General features: G+C 49.6%; 1 protein-coding gene across 1 annotated transcript in view; it reads right to left on the bottom strand.

Moving 5' to 3' along the window:
• Positions 1 to 10706: 10706 nt before the first annotated feature.
• Positions 10707 to 23437, bottom strand: part of TGM3 (transglutaminase 3) — a 41081-nt gene continuing 28350 nt past the window's right edge. The window contains exons 9-13 of the mRNA XM_032351220.1: positions 23082 to 23327; positions 19798 to 20106; positions 17919 to 18076; positions 13820 to 13953; positions 10707 to 13443 (exon numbers count right to left, since the gene is read on the bottom strand). Of these exons, the coding sequence (XP_032207111.1) occupies positions 13296 to 13443; positions 13820 to 13953; positions 17919 to 18076; positions 19798 to 20106; positions 23082 to 23327 (995 nt within the window). The 3' untranslated portion in view covers positions 10707 to 13295. The remainder of the gene's footprint in view (positions 13444 to 13819; positions 13954 to 17918; positions 18077 to 19797; positions 20107 to 23081; positions 23328 to 23437) is intronic.

The following is a 23437-nucleotide window of genomic DNA, read 5'->3' as shown; positions in this document are numbered from 1 at the left end:
CTCATTACCATTAAAATTCCACCACTCAGAAATCCCTCTTAACTGCAGAACAGTGATTCTTCTGCTCTAAACTTTCACCTTGAGTAGCCTTGTCCATACCCATGACTTTGAGCATCACTTATAGCTTGATGTTTTTTGAATCTCTATCTCCTGAATTCTAGAAACCAAAAACCAGTGTCTACTGGAACCTCAACCAGGGTACCCATCAGGCACCAAAAGCACATGTCCAAGACCAATCTTTTTATCTCCCCTCAATCTGCTCTGAAAGTTTCATTTCCCATCCTCCAAACCCTGCCAGAACCTCAGGCTCTGTCCTCTGCTCCTCCTGACCCTCAGCATCTTCTTCCAGGCACCTTGGCCTGTCTCCCATGCCCTCGTTTTATGTGAAGTACTTTCAGTGTTGTATGAAGTCAACTGTGTCGATCGTTTGCTTTTGGCTAATTTTCCTGAGTCCAGATGGCTCCTTGGAGGTGAAGAGGACAAGGCCAGAGCTCGGGGTCTAGAGATGCTCAGGGCAAGGCTAGTCACCCACTCAGGAGGAGCCCTGGCACCTGTCTGGGGAGGCATGTTGGGGGCAGTGATGAGCGGGGTCTCAGTTTGGTCTCCTCTAAAAGCAGAACTTAAGATGGGCTTGGGTGCACATAGCTGATCTGGGAGGTGATCCAAGGAAGCAGGCGTGAAGGAGAATTGTAATAAAGTGTGTGTTAGCCTTAGTAAGTATCCCAACCCAAACTCATATGTTGAAATCTTAACCCACCGATGTGATGGTATTAGGAGGTGGGGCTTCTGGGAGGTGGTTAGGTCATGGGGACTGAGACTTCATGGATGGGATTAGCACCCTTATAATAAAGAGACCCCAGAGAGCTCCCTGGCCCCTCCTGCCACATGAGGATGAAATGGAAAGTCAGTAATCTGCAACCTGAAAGAAGGCGCTTACAGAACCTGGGCATACTGGTACCCTGAACTTGGACTTCAGTCTCCAGAACTGGGAGAAATGAATTTCTGCTGTTTGTAAGTCACCTGGTCTATGGTACTATGCTAGAGTGACCTGAATGAACCAGACAATTACTAGGGGCAACTGGGGCTTAATCCTACTTGGCACTTTTTGAAGAACTGTATGGAATACACCCGAGGACTGTCCCTCTAAAAGATGGTAGGGCTGATCCCAAAGTATGGGCCAAATTAAACCCTTTGTAGGCCTACTATGGACACCGGTGGTTCTTAAACATTAGTGCTCAAGAGAACCATCTAGAGTGAAGGTAAGTATGTCTATTTCTGGGCTTTGTCTACACTGATCTTGCACCAGGAGCACAGGACCGTGTCTCACTGTGTCTCTAGTAGGAATTTTTGTCTTAGGGATGCCTGGGTGGCTCAGGAGTCAGATGTCTGCCTTCGGCTCAGGTCACGATCCCAGGGTCCTGGGATTGAGCTCCATATCAGGTTCCCTGCTCCGCGGGAAGCCTGCTTCTCCTGCTCTCACTCCCCCTGCTTGTGTTCTCTCTCTCATTATGTCTCTGTCAAATAAATCAATAAAATCTTAAAAAAAAAAGAACAAGGAATGTTTGTCTTAAAGTCTACTTTGTCTAATATTAATATAGCCACTCCTGCTCTTTTTTGGTGGCCGTTTGCATGGTATGTATTTGTGTATTCTTTGACCTTCAACATGTTTGTGTCTTTGAAGCTAAAGTGGTCTCTTGTAGACAGCGTAGCGTTTGGTCATTTCTTTTATCTATTTTTCATCCATTCTGCCAACCTCTGCCTTTCTGTGGGGGGAATCACAGGGATGGACACTGACAGCCTTTAATGCAATTACTGTTAAGATAGCATTCACAGCTACTATTTGCTTTGTCTTCTGTCCTGTGTCTTCCTTCCTATATTCTTGATTTCTTCTGTGTTGAACAGGTGTTTTCTAGTCTAGCATTTCCATTCCCTTGTTGCTTCTTTCACTATATTTTTAACTTATTTTCTTCAGGATTGCCTGGGGTTACAATTAGAATCTTAAAGCAGTCCTGTTTGGATTAACACTGACTTACTGTGAGTGGCATATAGAAACTTTAGGATAGAGGGCTCTCTTTCTTCCTCAATCCTTTGTGTCATTATTGTCATACAAATGACGCTTTTATACACTATACACACATCAACATAGTTTTATAATTCTCTTTCTTCATCAGTTTGCTGAAGGTTTGTCAATTTTATTAATTCTTTTCAATAAACCAGCATTTTGTTTGTTCAGCCTTTCTACTGAGCGATTTCTGTTTCATTTGTGTTTGCTTTTTTTATTCTGTCCTTTGTTCTATTTTCTCCTTTATTCAAGGCAGCCTGGTTTTTTTTTTTTTTTTTTATGCTGTTGTGTTTTTAAAAAATCCATACTGGATGAATTCCTGCAGCTATAACAAGCTCCCTTGGTGCTTTTGATGCCCTCACTCTCTGTGGTGCTGATTCTGTCTTGCTCCCCACTGAAATCACCTGGTTTCTTGGGTCCATCCTTTCCCAGTTGCTGTTTTGGAGGCCAGTTCCAGTCTAGGGCTCCCTCTGTTGGTTATCCTTGAGATTGCATCAGGCCGTTCCCAGCTCTCATCACCCTTAATTCCTTAATATCCAGGGCACAGCTTTTTATTCCCCAGAGAAGGGGATCTCTGCTCTATTCTAGGCAAACCCTCAAGCTCTGAGCTGAGCCTCCGCCTGGGTCTTTCCCTGGTGCCACCAACTCAGCCCCAGTTAGACCTTCCTGGTTACTTCCAGGCAGAGTGGTTGTGTCCTCCCTAGTACTCTCAAACCCCAGTGCTCACATAGGGGTGGGAAAGCTTAGGCTAGGGCGATGCTTGGACCAATGCTTGGCTCTGGCAGTAATAATTAAAGCTGTCCTTTCCTGAACACTTATTCTTCCAGGCACCGTTCTAAGGGCTCAGCATGGTTAGCTCAGCCCTCTGAGGTGTGTACCAATATCATCTTCATTGTAAACATGAAGAAACTGAGGCACAGAGAGTATAAGTAATTTGCCAAAGTCATATAGTCAGTTGAGAGGCAGAGCTGGGATTCCCCAGGCAGTCTGGTGCAATAAATAATATTATGTATTATTTTAAATAACTCATTTAATTAATTATTAATTAATATTAACAATCAATATTCACCTAACTAATTTAATAATTTAAATAATCGGTTTGGTGATGAATCTATTATTAATCATTTATTATGTTGTTTCTGTGTTTGGGTACTGTGAGCTGCTTGACATTCCTGACCATATTTAGTTTTGCAGATAAGAAGTCGGAACTCAGAGCGGGAGCCAGACGATGCAGTGGGCTTGCATTGCCTGTCCTGAAGCTCCTCTGAGCCAGGTGTCTGTGTAGGCAGAATTCATTAAGGATGCTCAGTGAAGTGCCTACATCAGGTCCATCTGGATGGCACAGAATGTGTATGCCTCACAATCGTGAGCCAGCGAGTTTAGAAGTTGAGCTGTGAGAATCTTCATTTAACGGGCACTGTTAGTTGATCCCGATTAATTAAGCAATGTGAGAAACCTTACTGCCCTGCCCCTTCCACCCATGAGAGCACATCTGACCGCTCATCTTGGATGCAAGTGAATTGAGCATGTGTCTTTTTCCCTCTAAAACACGTTAAAAATGTGTTTGTGATAAAAAAAAATGCGTTTCTGGCAAGTAATAGAATCTTCGACAACAGTGGCTTAAGTTCAGAAGATCTTTATCATCTTTTCATCAAATGTGCAGAATTAGACGGTCCCAAGGCTGGTGTAGCAGTTCAGTCGAAGCTTTCACCTACATTATCTTTGGCTGTTGGCTTTTCTTCTTCTTCACGCTTGTGCTTCATAGTGACAAGATGGCTGCTACAGATCCAGGGATCTCGTCCAAAGTCCCCACACTTCGATGCGGCAAAAGCACAGTCACATGACTTAGGCTCAGCCAAGCACATGTTCTCACTTGGAATTTTTAATTGGGAGCTGGTGACCAGAAGTGGGGACAATGAGAACTCCATTCTGGGGGACAATGGTGATGGTTCTGGCAGCCAAAATGGATTCTCATGCTACCTTATTCTCAGGTCACCAATCGTGTGCTCCCTGGAATTTGTCTGTGATGCTGCCTCTGCTTTCTAAGCCTGGTCCTCCTACTTCTCCACCCGGGTCTGTGAGTTCCCTGGCGTCCTTTCGAGATTTCCTCCTCTCCTCGGTTCAGCCAGAGCCGGTTTTCATTGCTTGCAGACAGGGGCTACCACGCTTAGCTCCTTCCGGTCTTAGCTGCAAGACCCATCCTCAGAGAGAGCTTCCCTGGCTCTGGTGGGAAGGTAGCCTGTTATTCTCTAGGATGGCACCGTGTGTGACGTTTCCTTCGTCACACTAATCACAAACTGTATTTTATTTGTTCGTTTGTTCCTTCAGGCTCTGCACAAGGATGTAAACTCCACAAAGCCACAGACTGTTGTGTTCCATGTGTGCAACGTGGTGCGAGACACACAGTGAGTGTTCAAGGTGGTTGTGATGGACTGAGCAGATGCAGAGACGACAGGTAGATGGTCTGTTTGGGGTGGGGCTGACGTGGGAGGCTCCTGATAGGCAGAGAAGCCCAGTACAGCTTGGGTCTCATTCCTTCAGCCCCCCACATCTCCTCCTTCGTGGGGAGCTAGCACCTCATGGACTATGAGAGAGTGTCATGAAGAGAAGTCCCTGCTCTTCAACAGAATCACAAGGGCTTGTCCCTGCCCCGGGTGCAGAGGGTGCTTGCCTCTCCAGCAACAGGCACCGGTCAAGCACCATGGGGAATGAAAATAAAATAATATTTAGATAAAAGGTTATAATTAGCCTTAATGCCTGCCTATAATGCCTACCTAGACATGGATGGCCCTGGAAATGATAGGGAGGCATAAATGACCCTAGGAGATTATTCCCTGGGCTGACATGTGTGGGCGTGTGTTCCGGTCACTACTGATGTGCCACAGACTGCCCCCAAACTCAATGGTGTAAAACATTTACTAATTGTTCTTATGAGTGAGGATTTTGGACAGGGCAGGGTGGGGATGGCTCGCCTCTGCTCCATGATGTCTGGGGCCTCAGCCTGAAGTCACGAGAGTTGGGTCATTCAGTGTCTAGGGATGAAGACTCCCGAAGGTTCATTGGTGATTGATGCCGGCTGGTGGCAGGAAGCTTAGCTGGCCTTTCGGCAGGTCCACCTCCATGGGTCCCCTCTGTGTGGCCTGGGCTGCCTCCCAGCATAGAAACTGGGTTCCAGGGGTCAGTGTCCTGAGAGAAAGCGCCAGGCGAAAGCCGTTGTGTCTTGTATGATTTATTAGAAGTCAAATAGCATCACTTCTACTGCGTTCTGTTCGTCAAGACAGTCTCCAAGGACAACCCTTTGAAAGGGAGGAAATTAGACTCCACGTTTTGATTGAGTCTGGAAGAGCATATGGAATTCTAATTAGTATGTGGCCCTTTTCGGAAAGTGGAAAATTTCATCTGCCAAAGGGATCCTCCCCCTGCTCCCCCTGCTCTGTCCCCACCAAACTGAAATTGACTCTGGCCAGTCAGGGTCAGGCTCTCCCCAGTCCTCACATTTAGTGACACAACTTCCTTCTCTTGTCTTCCTCTGCTGGGATCCCAGGCCCCCTGTCTGAAGTGAGGAAGTCCTGACAGCCTTCCAGGTCAGCTCCTCTGAGAAGTCCTCCCTGATTGCCCCAGCTTCCCAATGGACCTCAAGCCCTTTCCACCACCCTCCTGCCCCCAAACCTGCTCCTCCTTCAAGGACTAGCATGGAGCTCTCAGCATCTGGGACCTCAACTCAAAAAGATGCTTCTTGAGCTTAGGTGGGGGTCCCAGCGCATGGGTTAGGGGTTGGATGGAGAAAGGGGGTTAATTGGGGGGCAGGAGTGATCCTGGAAGGGGAGGTAAGGAGCCTCGTACTTCATAGTTTTCCAGGGTTCCCATGGTAGGGGAAGAGCAAAATAGCTGTGCTCCAGGAGGGCTGGAGTCATCAGATGGCTTGGGCTACCAGAAAATGTTGTTCATGCTTCCTTTCTTTACAGCCCACATCCAGTCCCTGGGGACATCTGGTGGATTCTGCCTTCCACACTACTCACCTATCATGGCTGCCTCCCTGCTCTAAGCTGCTGGCACTCTGCTCTGGACAGTTATAGTAGCCTCCTCATGGAACGACTGGCAACAGCCAGAGGGTTTCTTTAAAAACCATCCTGGGCTCCTCATTCAGTGTAGGAACCAAAATCCTTACGGTGCCTCTCTGCTCCCTTCTCCCACTGCTCCGTCTCTGCCCTGATTCCACCCAGCCTCCACTGCTCGCTGCAGGAACATTGTTTTCTCTGTGCTCCAGGGACACTCCCTCCTCAGGGCTTTGCCCCAGTGTTCTGGAACTCATTCCTTTAGATCTTCACCCGACTTTCCCTCAGAGTCCACGCCGTGTTTCTACCCAAATATCACCTGTCAGAGGGCCTCCCTTACCGACCCCCTCCCCAACACATACCCACATCCTGGATTTTATTCATCCATTATACTTGGTGTAATGGATGAGTTACACCAATGGTTACTCCTTCTATTAGCTATCTCCCCACATCCACCCCTGTACCTCTGCCTCCCCATGATGACAAACTTCCAGAAAGCACAGATCATCTGTGCTGAATCTCTAGAACCTGGTCACAGTAGGGGCTCATTAATCATCTGTGATTCAGTGAGATCTTGGCCATGGAATTTTTAATGGCTTGGTAACCCTAAGAGGTCATATTTTCCAGTATCAGGTAAGTCAGATTGCCAATGTCATACACAAAAATATCAAAGTCTCTCTGTAGAGTGATGTCCCCAGTCCCCACAGGTATTTCAAGTTTAAGTTTAAGGCCAGGCCTTCAGCACTGGCCATCAGAAGCTTTTACAAAAGTCTGCAATTCCACAGTGCAACAGTAGGACGCACCTCACTCTCATCCCTCAAGGGCTCAGAAAACTTGGGGAGGGTGCACTCCCATCTCAAAACTCACGTGTCTTCTGGAGGAAAAGGTAGAAGAGGAGTGGGAAAAGGGAACTGTTTTTTCATTGTTCTGTGCTTTTGCATTTAAGCAATCTTTATACTGTGACTATATTTGTATAAAAATATTTTAATAAATGTGTCCGTATACATTTGAAATTTTTCATTTTACAAGAGAGAAAGCTAATTTACTACACAGTGGTCATAAACTCAGAAGCCATAAGTAATATTATGTTATTTTGTTCCAAATAGAACCCCCTTGATTACATCTTCCGAAGCATGCTAAAACTATGGGTTTATTTGGTGAAAATCAGAGACATAGATCATCCAAGTCAGCATGCGGGATTAATGGGATCGCTGCGTTAATACTCTAATTTTGTCGCAGTTTGGCACAGCACAACAAATTATGCTGTGCAATAATTCAAACACATGGAATTTATCAGGTAATGTCATTGAATGTATCATATATTCTATTGCGATATCAATAAATCATCTTTATGTACATGGGCCTATGTTTCCCCCTGTAGATTGGCAACCACTGACAGACAAATGATTGCAATAAAATATTGTAGGTGATCCTAAAGGCATGTGAAGGCTATGATGAGAGCAAAGAACGGAGAGACCTTCCTCTGGCCTCTGTTGGTACGAGGGTGGGTAAATAGCGTCCCCTTTTTGAAGGTTGCTGGGAGGGGAAACAACATAATGGAGGAACCCCTCCTATGGGTCACACACTAAGGGATGCTGGTTGAATCTATTGGTCTAAGGCTGACTTCTGAGGCACATATGATCAAGGTCGGGGGGAGGAGTGGCTGAGAGCCAGAAGCAGGGCAGATGAAGAGGCTGCTTCTAAGAAAAGGGAACTCTCAGGTCCCCTGTGAATGGCTCCTCCTCACTATGGGAATGACAGAACCAGTAGTTGGAAAGCAGATTGGGAAGAGGCATCCAAGAATGCCCCTCCAGGGCTGGGAGCCATGGCAGAGATGCACTTTCTTGAGTTTTTACATCATTTACCTCTGTGTTTTTGTAAACCTGTGATAGAATTTATCACTGGATACCTTTTGAGAATTCACATAGGTAGCACTGCATAACACTGGGGTTAGGCATAGGGGTCAGCCTGCCTAACTCGCCTGTGACCTAATAAACTGTCTGAGTCTCAGTTGTCTCATCTGTAAAATGAGAGCAATATTAGTCTTTTCCCCAAAAGACTGTTGGAAGGAGTTAATCCACAAATGCCTGTAAAATGCTTAGAACAGGCTTCTGGCTTCTGGTCTGGCAAGTATAAAGCTTGAAAGTCGTCAATCCATCCTAACAGGTTCAAAGCTGAACAAACCACTCTTTTTTAGAACCCTAAGAAAAGTGAGGTCACAGTCCAAACCCCCGAATTAGAGATTGTAACTTACAGAAACCCTTGAGCAGCATCTTCTGTGGGAGCCAGTGCTTGGGGAAGGAAGCCTGAACTGTGATTGATGAGTTCCTGGAGGCTCAGTGTAGACACATATGAGAGTTAGAAACTCCAAAGGGCCCTCCAAGGGCACCCCATATCTTTTTGACTTTTATCCCCAGTATCACTACTAGATTTTCCAAGTAAAGATCAGAGAAAAATCCCCTCATGCAGGAGGAGGCAGAGAACATTAAGAGGGTTTTTTATTTGTTTGTTTTGTTTTGTTTTTTAAAAGGTTTTATTTATTTGTTTGACAGAGAGAGAGAGATAGAGAGAGATCATAAGTAGGCAGAGAGGCAGGCAGAGAGAGAGAGGGGGAAGGAGGCTCCCCACAGAGCAGAGAGCCTGATGCGGGGCTTGATCCCAGGACCCTGAGACCATGACATGAGCTGAAGGCAGAGAGGCAGGCAGAGAGAGAGAGGGGGAAGGAGGCTCCCCACAGAGCAGAGAGCCTGATGCGGGGCTTGATCCCAGGACCCTGAGACCATGACATGAGCTGAAGGCAGAGAGGCAGGCAGAGAGAGAGAGGGGGAAGGAGGCTCCCCACAGAGCAGAGAGCCTGATGCGGGGCTTGATCCCAGGACCCTGAGACCATGACATGAGCTGAAGGCAGAGGCTTAACCCACTGGGCCATCTAGGCACCCCAAAGAGGGGTTTTGAAATATTTTGAAATATGCCAGAATATTCTGTTCTCCTTAACAAGGTCTTCCTTCCCTCAGGAGAAGCTATTTAACCAGAGTCTGGTCTGTTGGGGTTTTGTCAGTGCCTAACTGACCCAGAGGAAGGGAAATACCCAACCTCAACCCCCTCCAGTTTTCCACGTGGGAGAAGGAAAATACACATCTGCACTCTGGCCAGACAGTCTCCCCAACAGAGGAGGAGCAGGAACTGAGAAACATGTGTAAAATTCACAGTTTAGGGGCATAGACTCACTAAAAAATGGACACAATCATAGAACTATAGGATGCTTCCCCTCCACCCACACCTGATCAGCACATTACTAAAGGTTATTTACAGCAGTTCATTTTACCCAGGGCATCATGTCTGGCTCTCAAGAAAAAAATTACAAGGCATACTAAAAGGCAAAAACACAGATTAAAGAGACAGAGCAAATACTGAAACCAGACTCAGATACAGCAGGGATGTTGGCATTATCAATTCAAGAATTTAAAACAACTATGATTAATATGCTAAGAGCTCTAATGGATAGAGTAGAAAGCATGCAAGAACAGGTGGACACTGTAAGCAGAGAGATGGAAAACCTAAGAAAAAAACAAAAAAAGAAATGCAAGAGATCAAAAACACCATAACAGAAGTTAAGAATATCTTTGATGGGCTTATTAGTAGACTGGACACAGCCGAGGAGACAAGCTCTGAGCTTGAGATATCCCAGCAGAAACCTCCCAAACTGAAAAGCAAAGATTAAAAAAAAAAAAAAGGCTGGGTGGGGGGAAATGCAGAACAGAATATGCAAGAACTGGGGGACAACTCCATACAATGCAACATAGATCTAATTGGAACACAAGAAAGAGAGAAAGGAATAGAAGAAATGCCTGAAACAATAATGACTAAGAATTCCCCGAAATTTATGTCAGACCCCAAATCACAAATCCAGGAAGTGCAGAGAACACCAAACAGGATAAATGCCACAAAACCCCTACAGCTAGACATATCATTCTCAAACTATGGGAAATCAAAGATAGAGAAAAAAGTCCTGAAAGTAGTCAGAGAGACAAACCCCACCTTCTCTAACCAGGAGCAAACATGAAAAAATCGCATTGGACTTCTCAGGAAGCATGCCAACAAGAAGACAGTGGAGTGAAATATTTAAAGTGTTGAGACAAAAAACTCATCAACCTTATACCCTGTGAAATGATCCTTCCAAAATGAGAAGAAATAGCGGCTTTCTCAGGCAAACTGAAACTGAGGGAATTTGTTGCCAGTAAATCTGCCTTGCAAAAAAGGTTAAAAGAAGCTCATTTGAGAGAGGAAGAATGATATAGTTCAGAAACTCAGCTCTGCCTAGAGAAAGGAAAAGCATCCGAAGAGGCATGAAGGTAAAGTAAAAACTTGTATTTTCTTATTGTTCACTGATCTAAAAGATAACAGCTTATTCAAAATAATAATAATAATATATCTGAGTTTATATATATAATATATACATATACATAATATATACATATATATATTATATATATATACATATATACATATATATGGTATATATGTGTATGTTTATGAATAAGTGAAATGAGGAACAGCAATGATCAGGGAAAACCACAAAAAGGCAGAAAGATAGTGTGAGACCAAAAAAAGGAACAAAGGACAAGAGGAAGAAACAGAAACAAGTAACAAATATGGTAGGTACGAATCCAACTGTGTGTAATTACTTTAGATGTTAATCGTCTAAATACCCCCATTAAAAGACAGAGATGGTCAGAATGGATCAAAGAAGACTCAACTGTATTTTATTTAGAAGAAACCCACTTTAAGGATAAGGACATCTGTAGATTAGAAGTGAATGACTGGAACAAGATATACCATGCTAATCAAAAGAAAGTGGGGTAACTATTTTATTTTCAGACAGCACTGATTTCAGAGCAAGGAATGTTCTGGGAGATAAAGAAGCATTCCATAATGATAAGGAGGTCCGTTCTCCAAGAAGACATGGTGGTCCTTGACGTGTATGGACGGAGGAACAGAGCGTCAAAGTACAACCTCCAACTTCAGTTCTCCCAGAAATCAACGTAGTGCTGTGACTTCTACCTGCTTTTTTTTTTTTTTTCATTGCTAAAATTCTCCAGAACCCAAATCGGGTGGAGGGCTTCTATTAGATACAACTCTTATGGGACACGTGTGCCTGGGATTGGTTGGAAACCCCGCATGGATTTTTTAATGTCACACCTTAGGAGTCTCCCTTGAGGGTGGAAATCCAAGGGCAGGGATGATGATGTGGTTGATTCTCAATCTCTCTTGATTCCATGCCCAGCAGAGAGCCTGGCACAGGGTGGGCATTGAGGAAATGCTTGCTGATGAGGGAATTAAGATCCAGGGCAGGCCTCACGGGGACGGGAAGATAGGGAAACCTCTGTCAGAAACTAGAGTAGGTCCTTGTCCATTTCACCCTCTCCCTCCTCACTGGGGACTAGAGCAGAATCTCTTGAGGAGGAATGGACTACCCTATCTCCAGGCCGAATCCAGGGGCAAGGGCCTGGAGAGGGTGAACTTGGAGAGGGTGAACTTGGAGAGAGTGAACTTGGAGAGAGTGGCAGGGTTTGCAAGAAGAGATAAGTTTCTTGCTCCTTGAGGGAAACCTTCTGCGTCCAGACACCAGAGCTGGGGCGTGGGGGGTGGCGCCTCGACCTCGGGAGCACAGGTGGGCACAGCTTCCGGTGCTGACTGCCCCCGGGGAATTGTGGAGGTGGGAAGCTCAGCCTGGAACAGCTTGAGATGTAGGTGGAGAAAGAGGGAGGTGGGACCAGCCCGCTCACTCCATTTGATGGCTCAAGGAGGTATGAGCGTCCCACAGGCTAGAGGACCCCACGAAAGGGAAGTGGGCCTAAACCATCGTGAAAACACTTCCAGTGTAGTTAGCTCTCATGAGGTAGGCCTCTGGGGGCTGGAACTGAGGACCGTGTTGCCCCGTCATGGAACACGCCGGGCAGAAAGCCTGCCTTTCTTTGCGCCCCAGCCACACAGAGGGCCTCAGTGGCCAAGCTGGGTCAGCACCAGTGAGATAGGCCCCTGTCATGTTCCTCCAGTTCCAGTGGAGGCAGCAGTAGGAGGGAAGGGGGGATGAAGGCGGGGGCGCATTAGGCCTGAGCTGAGCCCAGGGAGATGCTTCGAGCTGGGCATGAGGCCGAAGCTTCCAGAAATCGAGGCACGATTACCAAAATGGAATTCGTCAGCACAAGTGACAGGAAAGGTATGGGCTCTGCTTGGGGTCATTTCAGGGGCGACAACTGAGGAGCCATCAGAATGCATGTGAAGGCAGAGAAGCTTCCGGCTGAGTTTGCAGGGCCATGGCCTCCTGGCTGCAGGAGGGGCAATGCGGCCCCAGGAGGGAGGAGCCCTGTGGGAGCAGGGGCAGGGCCTCATGGGAGCCTGCTCTGCAAAAGCATTCCAGAAAAGACTCTGACATCCTTTCTCTCCCTGACACCAGCAGCCACCCAGAGAGCGCAGGAAGCTTGCCTGGGACAAGGAGCTCCCTCTCCAGCAGCCTCATTTATGCTCGGACATCCTATTAGAAAATTGTCCTAAATTCACTTGAACGGCCTCTCTAGTTCTGCCCCGGAGCCACACAGAACAAGCCCACTCTCTTTGGACATTGGAATGTGGGAACAAGGCCCCTTTGGGTCCTCCTTTCTCCCTAAGTACATGGCTCCCGGCCTTTCTGCTCCACCTCCTGAGGCAAAGCAGCAGTCTTGCAGAGCCTGTGCTGATTTCATTCTTTTTAACCTTTATTTTGAGTGTAAAGATGTGAGTGCCAACCATCCCCATCCCCCAACGGTGGCCCAAGGAACAGATAGGAATGTCCCATCTGCAAGCCTGGGACCCGCAAACAGTGTGGACTGTCTTCTCCCCTGTATCCATTCAGAGAGTCGCTGGGTCAGGTGCCCCTCTGTCCTGCAGGGCTGATGGGCTGGAGAGCTGAGCAGGGCCATGGGGCTCCCGCGGCATGTGCAAAAGTGAGGAAGTCCCCAGCTGGGTGGGGCCCGCCCAGCCTGGGGGCAAGGGAGAGGGCATAAGCCCGAGGCTGGGGGTCCAGTCCAGGCCGTCTTGGGGGTTTCCCAGGCTGGACAGCATGGGCAGGGGGCTCAAGCCACGGGTGAGCCCTGCCTGCTCCGTGTCACCCAAGTTTGTATGGGGGCCTCTTGGGCCCTTCATTCAGCCACGTCGATGGACAGCATGGCCTTGATCGCAGGGAACTTGTTGCAGGAGAAGTCAGCGAGCAGCTGCTTGGTGCCACTCCGGGTGGGCAGGATCTCAAAACGCACCCGGGACCGCTCCTTGGGGCGCAGGGTTGGCACGCTGAGTGAGGGAGGGCATGGGTTAGTGTTGGTGGGGACGTGCCCTGGGCCATGGGTGAGGCGGGCCCTGTGTGGCCCTCCCATCCTGGGCTGGTGAGGGGTTTTCCTCTGGCTGCCTTCCTGGGACCCAGACCCTGCAAACACTGGGGCCCTCAGCAGGGGAAGGAAGGGAGTCCCATGATCTCCCACATATGTTAAGCCCCAGGCACCAGCTCCAAGCTCTGGTGATCTCGACTTCCCAGGAGTTCCAGTCCAGCAAACCCCCAGACCAGAGGCAAATGAGCACATCCACAGGCAGGGTCCTCCCGGGGCTGTGGGGAGGCCCCCTTGGACCCTCTCCCACCATCCCACGTTGGCCCCTGAGGCCCAGGACTTACTCAATCCGGAGGCTACCCAGCAGCAGGCCGCTGCCCTCCACCATGAGCACGCAGTCTTTCACCGGCTCGTCCAGCGGGTTGGAGAAGAGCATCTGGACATTCAGGGGCTTCCGCACTCGCGCCTGGTCCAGCACCTACAGGAGGGTGGTGACCGCGTCAGGGCCTGGCTGCTCAGCTCAACTGCCGCCCGGTGAGAGCCCACCTGGCTGGTCGGGCGAGTTGGGGATGGGAATACATCTGTGCAGGGGGTTCCTGGGAACCTGTTCTCATCCCCATGCTTCGGATGGGACGCCTGGGCTCAGAGGGAGACTCGGCACATTGTAGCAGCTGAGAGCACTTCAGCTTCTCTGATGGGTTCACGGTCATCCTGGGAAGGGCAAACCCACCTCCCAGGATAGTGGAGCTCCATATGGGCTGCTCAGTAGGCTGGGGACTATTTCATTCTGAACTTAGTACTTTCCTTGAGGCTCCTACTCATGGGTCCTGTGTCTCCCCTTTTAGCCTAGAAGCGCCCTCCCTGGGAGGCCCGAGCCTGCTCAGACATACCCGCCCAGCCCCCCAACCATGTCCTCAGAGCCTCACGCTCTTCTCCACAGGACACGGCACTGGGCTTCCACCTCAACTCAGGCCCCTCTCCTCTGAGGACACACCAGTCTATGGATGTCCTTTGAAAGTTCTGGAGCCCAGAGCTTCCCTGTATGCCGCGTGTGGTGTGGGCAGGGCTCCCGCATCCCACTGTCCTTGGTCAGAGGCCAGAGAAGCCTTGGTTTCCCATCGGAAAAACCACCTGGACTATTGGTTTGCTGTTGAAGAGAAAGCTGTGTTTCTGCCAAGAAACAGCCATGACTGAGTGGAGACGTCATCTCTCTAGGCCTCAGCTCCCTCATCTGATAAAGAGGGCTAATCGTCCTTCCCCGCCTTGCACAGAGAGAACCAAATGAGATCATGCATGCAGAAAAGAACGTCTGGGAAAAAGAACATGAAATTGTGTGGCTGCGGGATTCCTTTTCTCCTTCTTACCATGTGACAGCAATAAAGCTTCAGTTCAGATAAACTCAACAACCGAGGCCTCTCTAGTTCCAGAGCCTTCTCTCTTCTTACCAGGCCCTGGGTTATCTGCCAATACTTGGCGCATACAATGATCTCTACAGTAATTCTTCCCATGGAACTCACTTACGGCCGTGATGTGCTGTGCAACGGGACACATAATTTTACACCATTGGAATACAACGTGACTACATCACCACTGCCATATTTTTCATGTTGATATTCAGTTTGAGATTTTCATGTATTTGTTTTTCTTTCATTATTGCTGCTTACCACCCTGGCCTATTAACCCAAATCTGTTTATACTCCCAAAAGAGACTACAAGAGCCACCAGAAATCTGTGTCTCAGCATCAGTGGTTCATGGGCCAAGGTGAGGGACATCACTCTTTGGAACAAGGTTCAGATTTCATGGTCTGATTCCACAATGGAACGTCCTTAATGTCTGTTGCCGATCAGTGCCTGATAAGATCATGGGATTTCACCAAAACTGTTATCTTTTCATAGAGATTACCCTCATGAGTTTAAAAATCTGTGCCTTGCTCCAAGTGAGCTAAGCATCGATTTTTTCATCAAGACAAGAATATGTTGATGCTCTGAAGGCTGAGGTAAAGATGAGGTTGTTTTAGGATGAAATACACACAAAGATGTCCAAAATAAGAATGATCAGATGCCCCCCCTTTTTTTAGAGGGCAGGAGAGGGGCAGAGGGTGAGAGAGAGAGAGATCATCTTAAGCAGGTTCCACACCCAGCAAGAAGCCCAGTCTCACAGTCCTGAGATTGTGACCTGAGTCAAAATCAAGAGTCAGATGCTTTCCCGACTAAACCACCCAGGCGCCCTCAGATGCCTTTTAAAAAGATTAAGTAAGAAAGTTCTCAGTGGCACCTTTTCAGCCTGTTTATATTCTAATCTCCTTTCTAAAGATATTCTTTAAAGACAGAGCTGACTTGATATGGAAATCTGAAAGATGCAGAGCCAAAGTGTTGAATAAAAGATAAAGCTATAAGAATGTTTGAGGATAAAGGAGAATAAGCAAGGGGAAACTACCTTCCTTTAAACACGGATCATTTTAGCATGGAATCTTTTCCTAACTGAACTGGCTGCTACCTGATGTCACCTCTCACCCTCAGCAGGGGCATCAGCCCTCAGCTGTCCATCGTGTCTGCTGGAACAAGGCACAGTCCTTGGAAATGTCTTGGGAAGCAGGAGAGGCTTCAGCACACAGAGGACAAGTGTGGACTGACAATGAAGTTTCTTGTGAGTGGGGCAGAGCGCCAACCTGGAGTGCTCGGCTCCAGTCCTGGTTATTTTACAAATTCTGATTAGTTTCCAACCTATTGTACCAGGGATGGCAGTGATGGGCCCAGAACAGGACAGCACCTCCCCTGGTGGAGTTGACAGTCTGCAGGAGACCGAGACCAAACAAGTACACAAATAAAGAAATGTCTGACTTCAACTAGAACAAAGTGAGAGGACAGAAAGCTCTCAAGGTTGTGTAACTAGGGACCACGCTTAATTTAGAGGGGCAGGGAGGGGGCACATAAGGGAAAGACTTCTCTGAGGGCAGGACACCTGCAAGGGAAGTATTTTATTATCCCCATAACAGTGCTAGGGCGCCTGAGACACAGAGATCAAGGGTTACTCAGCGTGGCTGTTGATTCATGGTGGTGATTCAATGGCTGAACTCCTGCCCCTCTCTGCTTTCCCCCAAACTGCCTGTCCAGTCACTAGCTCCCCCTCTGAGGTGGGAGACTGATCTGCATTTGGAAGGACGGTCCACACCAACCAGAAGAAGGAAAAGAGCTCAGTCACAGACTGGCTGCATGGGAGTGCGTGCCTTTGGTCTCTGCCCTCTGAGGTCAGAAATCCCTGCAGCTAGGGTGCAGCTTAGGGAGGGGTAAGACCAAGGAGGCCACAATTACCTGGCTTCTCTAGAAATCTGGGCTTGCGATGCTGGTGGCATTGTGATGGGACAGAAAAGGCAAGCATTGTCTAGGCAGCTGGGGCAGATGGTAGAGACACAACAGATGTGGGTGGGACTGACCCATGAGCCTCTCTGTAACTTCACGGGAATATCCGTCTCCTCTGCCCATCTGTCTGCCTGCCCCGCCTGCCAGCCCCTCACCCCTCAGATCCATGCTGTCTGCCTCTGGTATCCTCTGCCCTGGGCTGGGGGAGAAGGAAAGGGTGGGTAAGTCCCAGGTAGGCTAGACAGAAAGGGATGGGCTTGGAGTCAGCCCAAGTACTGGCCTAGTGTTGAGAAGGGACAGAGCGGTCCTAGGTGCACCTGCAAGCCCCCTCCAGCAGCTCCCAAACCCAACCCGCAGCTGGGCTCCTAGGAAGATCCTGGGAGCCAAGTCACAGCCAAAAACAAGCCTTAAAAGCAGAGGCAGAGACATCCTCATCCTCGACCACTGGAAAGATGCTCTTGCTGACTGTGGACACACCCAGACACCTGGAAAGGGCCCTGGGCTGGGAGTCCCAGGGCCTGAGGTCCAGCCCTGGCTCTGGCAGCAATGGCAGTTTCCCTCTCTTCTCTGGGCCTCAGTTCATTCATGTGTGAAGTGGCAGGGTATGGGAGCATGAGAGTAGGCTCCTAAGAGTCCATGATTCTGTAACTCTGGCATCTTGTATGTGGAGAGTTGCAAGCGAAGGGCGCCCCATTGTGATACACTCCACCAACATGGTCCGGGGCTGGGCTGTGGGATCCCCCTGGGCCGGACCCTCCCCTTGTGACTCTTTGTGATTCCTGAGCCTGGCAGAGCCTAGAACACGGCAGGTGCTCAGAGCTGAGTGGGTGAGGGAGCTGAGGAGTCCCTCCAGATGCTTCTCAGAGGGTGCCCCCAGTGCCTTGGGACCAGAACCAAAGAAGCCCATGAGCAAATGTGCCTATTTATCACAAGGAACAAGGACGCCGGTCTGAGCAGGAGCTCTGGCCCATCCGTGTGGCAGAGGCAGGACCTGAGCTAGGCCAAGTTCCCTAACTTCCTTGTGGCTCGGGGGTGCCGGCAGGGCTGGGCTGGCTGGGTGGGTACCCCTTCACCCACTTTTACCTCCAGGGTCAGGCTGGGGTTGTCCAGGATGATGTCCCTTTCTACCAACACCTCAGCCTCGTCAGGCACTTGGCACACAGCTGTGGTCCGGATCATGTTATCTGCCTTCAGGTACTTCTCATACTGAGCATATGTAATCTTCACAGGGTGCTGTATTTCTAGAAGGAGATGCCAAGGAGGCAGAGTGAGAGGGAGGGGGGTTGATTTCTGAAAACTTCAGAGCTGATGCCAAGCCAAGGTGGTGGGGGAGCTGGCCAGGAAGGTCTGCAGTCCTGGGCTTGACTGAGCCCTTCCTGCCTGGCTCTGTGGGAAACATGCCCCCGTTCTGGGCACCCGGCAGAGCAGAGGCTGGGGAGGCACCGGGCCTCTGACTGGCTGGGCAGCTTCCCAGGAGAATGGGCTGGTAGGGACTGAAGCTTCCTCCCATTCTGGAAAATGTCAGAGGGCAGGACATGCTACCCGATTGCCTAATGATGACAACAAATAATAACTAGGAAGGGAAGCCAGGGATTGGCTCTGGACGTGCTCAGGATCCTCCCAGGTCGACTAATCTCCCGGGATTCTGTTGTGACAGCATCCTGAGCCACCTCCCCACCGCTGGTCGCTCCTGCTTCCCAGTCACCCCCACGCACGCGGCAGCTGTGGCGTCAGAACCATGCCCCCCACCCCCTCGCCAACACCACGCTCCCCCTTTTCCCTGTCACTTCAGAAATTTTCCGTGGCTCCTTGCTGCCTCAGAAAAAAAGTTCAGAGTCCTCAGTCTGGCCCTGCATCACTGAAACCTTACTCACCTCTCCCTTGAAAGAGTCCTCGGTGTTTCCCGTCAATCCTCTGAGAGCACAGGCCTATGGTCACCTGCGCGCTTGGACACGCACGGTTCCCTCGAGTGGAAATGCCTTCCCCTGGCTTCTGTCCTTTTGCCTGGCTCCTCCTAAGCCTCAGGGCCCCTCTCCCTCCTCTGTGGTCCAGGTCACTCTCATCTCTCTCTCTCAGTGGTCACACTGGGTGACCTGGGGTGCCCTGGTACTAAGAGGTTCATATACTGAGGAGGAAGCTACCTCTGCTGCTGGCACCAGAGGAATTAGCCTAGCCTGTCCTGAATGGGCAGATGAACGCAGAGAACGAATTTTTTAAAAAACTTTTTAACCATTTTCCTCTTGTGAACTAGTTTTGGCCTGCAAAAATAGCTCTTCCCTTGGGCTCTGACAGTAGCTGGGAGCCTGGCGGTTGCTTCTGGTGTGGGGCAGATTTCTGCTAAAATTCCGCCAGCAGCCAGGTTTGCTAGGGATGCTGCCTTCTGGCAGGTGTAAAGCATCTCCGTTTCCCTACAGACAGAGCTCTTTCAAAATGGGCTGTATGATTAATCGGTTTTTATTTATGTGAAGCAAATAGCCACCCCACCCTTATTAATCTGCTTTGTAAGGCTCAACTTTTCATAACAGCTTGGAGGATTTTGCCAATGTGAGCACACCTGCCCGCAAATTCTCCCAGAGCACCAGCCCTTTGCTGCTCCGCCTTGCTCTCTTCCCAGCAGCCGCCAGTCTCCATTCCTCCCACATTCTCAGGCATCCTTGCCCTCGGGAATCGGGAGACTCCCCACCTGGCAGCTATGCGGGGAGAAACACTGGACGAGGGTTTAAGACCCTGCTGTATGTTGCAACCCTCCCGGGGTCAAACCTGAAAAGTAATGCATTGTGGGGTGGGGGTGGCAGGTGGCAGGGGTGGCAGAAATAGACTGTAGAAGGTGGGGGGTGGGCCTGGATTTTGCAGTAGGAATCCCAGGACCGAGACCCCCGTATTGCCCCTTACTCTCCAACCCCAGAAGGCCATCAGCGACCCTGGGTGCGTGGTGTCCCCCCAAAACCACAGGACGAGTTACCTTCTTTGGGATCCAGGGATATTGTGACGGAGTCCTTCCACACCTCGTGCACCAGCGTGCCATTGTAGACGATGGTCCAGGCCGTCATGTTCACGGTCACTGTCTTCATGTCGCTTGTCAGGTTTTTGAGCAACAGGGCCATGTTGACCTCTTTGCCCACCTCCAAAATGCCAATTACCTTGAACTTCCCTGAGATGCTGGGCTCCCTTTCCTCTCGTGCCAAGGGTCTCGCAGAGGTGGCACCAAAGGATGCATGGGGTTTGAGTTTCCCCAAGGCCTTTTCAAACACTTGTCTCTCCTGGCTGGAACCTGCACGATGGGGAAAGAGGGAAGCATCTCAGAGAAGGGGTGGCAGCCTTGTTGGCTCTGAGAGGATTCTGATCCAAGCAAGTATCCCCGCTCTCCGGGTCTCTCCATTTCATCCTCCTTAACGTGAGGCTCACTGACCAGGTGGTCTGTGTGCTTTGCTGGTCAGCTCCGCGTTTCCAAACCAGTGTAGGGAACGCTTTATCCGAACCTGCACAAAATAACCTTACGGTCTGATATTTGGCTCAGGCTAACTAGATTGGTTTCTCCTCCCTTTTCTTCGTTTCCTGTATTTCTTTATATTTGGAGAAAAGGTCCCTCGTGAGAACAAACAGCTCCTTTAGACCCAAGTAACAAAAACGAGTCTGAAAAAGGGTAGAATGAGTTCTTAAGCAAAAAAGCAAAAAAAAAAAAAAAAAAAGTTATGATTTAGAATTGGCTTCATCCAAAGAATTTGTTTCCAAACCACGTTCCCATGTTATTCTGCTTTGTTTCTAAAGATGCTTCTGAGGTCAAAGAGGGGGCGCTTCTGCCCTTGTGAAAACAAAACAAAACAAAACAAAACAAAACAAAAAACAATTCCCCATGGCTGGTTTGGTTCCGAGTTACGACTGGTTTAAGTTGTTGAGAGACTTCAGGTTTTAAAAACACAAAGGACGGATTTTCTGACTCTGACTCAGATTGTGAACGCTGTGTAATATGATGGTATAAATGGCCCCCAGAGCGTGGCCACGGTGTACCCTCAAAGTCAACCGTGGTGGCCTTTTCCCTAAGTTCCATGTAACAAGTGGCCAAGACCTCAGAGGGCAACTCATCCAAGCCCATCACATTAGAAGTAAGGTCCTAAGGATGAGAAGCGACTGGTTCAAGCAACTGGTCTAATCTTGGGGTTAGAGAGGCAGAGAGGGGGCAGTCCCCAGGTGACTACACCCACAGTCCAAGACCCCCCCACCCCCCCCAACATCCTGCTGAAAAGGAGGCAGGCAGCCAGATTACCCGAGCTGATAGCTCCTGGTGGGTTGGGTTCTTTCTGGTGCCTTCCCATCCTGCAGTCGAGTTGTAAGTCCACACCCAGGGCTGATGTATGTGCGGGGAGCTGAGCCTTCTGTGCCCAGGAGACCTCAAAGCAGGCGTGTTTGCACAACGAGGTTCAGAGCCCAGATACCTATATAGGTCACCTGATGGGCTTACTCAAGACTAAGCTTCCTGCTACTGTTTTCTCCTTTGGTGTTGCCATTGCACAAATGCTTAGCAACCCGTTTTATGAGCTTTTCCTCCCTGGGGCCCTTGCAGACAAGCTGGCATCATTAGGTAAGGAGAACGGGGCAACAACTGGCAGTGTGACCAGCTCTGCTGTCACGCAGAGAGAGGCTGGGCCATTGCCAAGATTCCTGCTGGGACTCACCCCCAACCTGACCATGGCCTGGTCTCTCTCTGCAGCTTTGGAGGTTTGGCTGGGACAGACATAGCTCTTCAATAGGCACAATCAAGGTATGACGGTAAGGGAAGGAACCCCAAAGGACGTACATCCAAGTAAGCAGTGCACTTCAAAAGGACCTCAGAGGGTCATTATTCCAGTGATGCTGTAGATGTCCAAGTTGATAAGCATCACCTCTGTACACCAGCTCATTTAAATCCTACTGAAGATGGACACTGCTATTTTCATTTTATGGGTGAAGAAACAAGGGATCCGAGATCCTAAGACTCCTGCTTGGGGTCTCCTGGTGATCAATGTGGGACTGGAGTTGACCTCCAGGCCCTGATTATTTGTTCCCTGGCCCCTATACTTGTTTCTCCATTGTGACAGTGTTGAAAATACTTCTACGTATGTGAGCTCAGGGCGGGGGGAAGGGGGGAGCAGAGGCCTCATCTGCCATGTCCCTTGTTACCTCCCTGGAGCTGGCATGGAGTGGGCACTTGGGTAAGTCTCAGTGCGTGAGAGAAGGGCTGTCTGACCCTAGCCATGGAATGGCCTGCAGAGGCAGACTGAGGACCACACCAAGGCCATCAATGTCATGACCTTAGGCCTGTGCCTCTAAGTGTCCACAGGTAACACCACCCGGAGGGGTCATCCACTTGGACCTGGAGTCAGACCCCATTTCCTAGCTCCCCACCTTCTCTCTTTGGTGAACTGGGACTGATACCACTAGCCAGCAGCAGTGAGAGTTTGGGGGTTCACTTTAGGGTGTGCTCTGGGTGCCTTTAGGAGAGCACTTTGCTTGACCCCTCAGAACCTATAATCTATGAGATCAACCAAAGAGTCTCTTTCCAAACACACCAGAAAGAGAGAGACGGGGACCTGTTACAGAGAGACAGGCTGGCTAGAGCCATCTACTCTTGGCTGTTTCTACAGATGAACGTCACTTAGAGAGTCCTCAGCGAGACAGGCTGCTGACTCTGAGGGCAACTTCCAAACTAAGGTAGCTAATGGGATTTGCAGAGAGGCAACTTTGTAGAAACGAGACTTCCTGGTGACTCATACGGGTGTTTCAGGCTTCTTGGGGGGCCTCTGATGCATACGCAGCAGAGACCCACCTTTTCAGGGTCTTTGTCCTCTTCTTTGCTCAGATAGTGTTTCCTGCCTGTGTTTCTTGGAGGCTTGGAGAGCAGACTGCTTGAGAGATTTCTCCTAGAGCCCTGGGCAGCCTAGGGGTGAGGGTGGGGGTTCTCCCTGTGATGTCCAATCACAGGGCTGTCACCCCAGTTGTGGGAAAGGGACACAGCTGGAGAAGAGCTGGGCTGACAGCTGCTGGGCCCCATGGCAGAATTCTACCAGCACCGCATCTGCTGTGACAGGTCTGTCCCCACTGGAAATAGTCCGCAGAGCTGCGAGTTGGGTGCCAGGGAGCCCTCCTACCATTCAGGCAGAATGCTCTGAGAACACAGGAGGAGTACGAGGGATTTTCCCTTCTCCATCCTGAAAGCTGTGTCCCCACCGTCGAGCCCCGGCCGCACGGCCCCACCAGAGCCCTTCCTACCTTCCGGATACTTGTACTTCTCGGTGATGTCCATGCGAGAGTTGCTGCCCACCGCCTTGGTGCTGATGTACCTGCCAATGCTGTGGGTGTCCGAGGCATTCTGCTTCTGGGTGCTGTTGTAGGCATCGTAGATCCAGGTGATGCGGTCGGCGTTCACCTCCGCAAAGACGAAGGGCATGTCGAAGTCCAGGTTCACATCACCCTCTCGGACAGCAACAACGGAAGCTGGGCCGCACTGGAACACCCCTGGTGGTGAGGAGCAGAGACCACATGCAAGCCAAAGCCAGGGGCCGCAGCCCACTCCGGGACCTGTCCCTCCAAGCGACACCACCCGGCCCTGTCCTGCCCTCCGCTGG

Source organism: Mustela erminea, chromosome 7, assembly GCF_009829155.1.
Source record: "Mustela erminea isolate mMusErm1 chromosome 7, mMusErm1.Pri, whole genome shotgun sequence".
Taxonomy (NCBI): domain Eukaryota; kingdom Metazoa; phylum Chordata; class Mammalia; order Carnivora; family Mustelidae; genus Mustela; species Mustela erminea.
The sequence above is the reverse complement of the archived record's forward strand: the minus strand, read 5'-3'. Positions and strand labels throughout refer to the sequence as shown.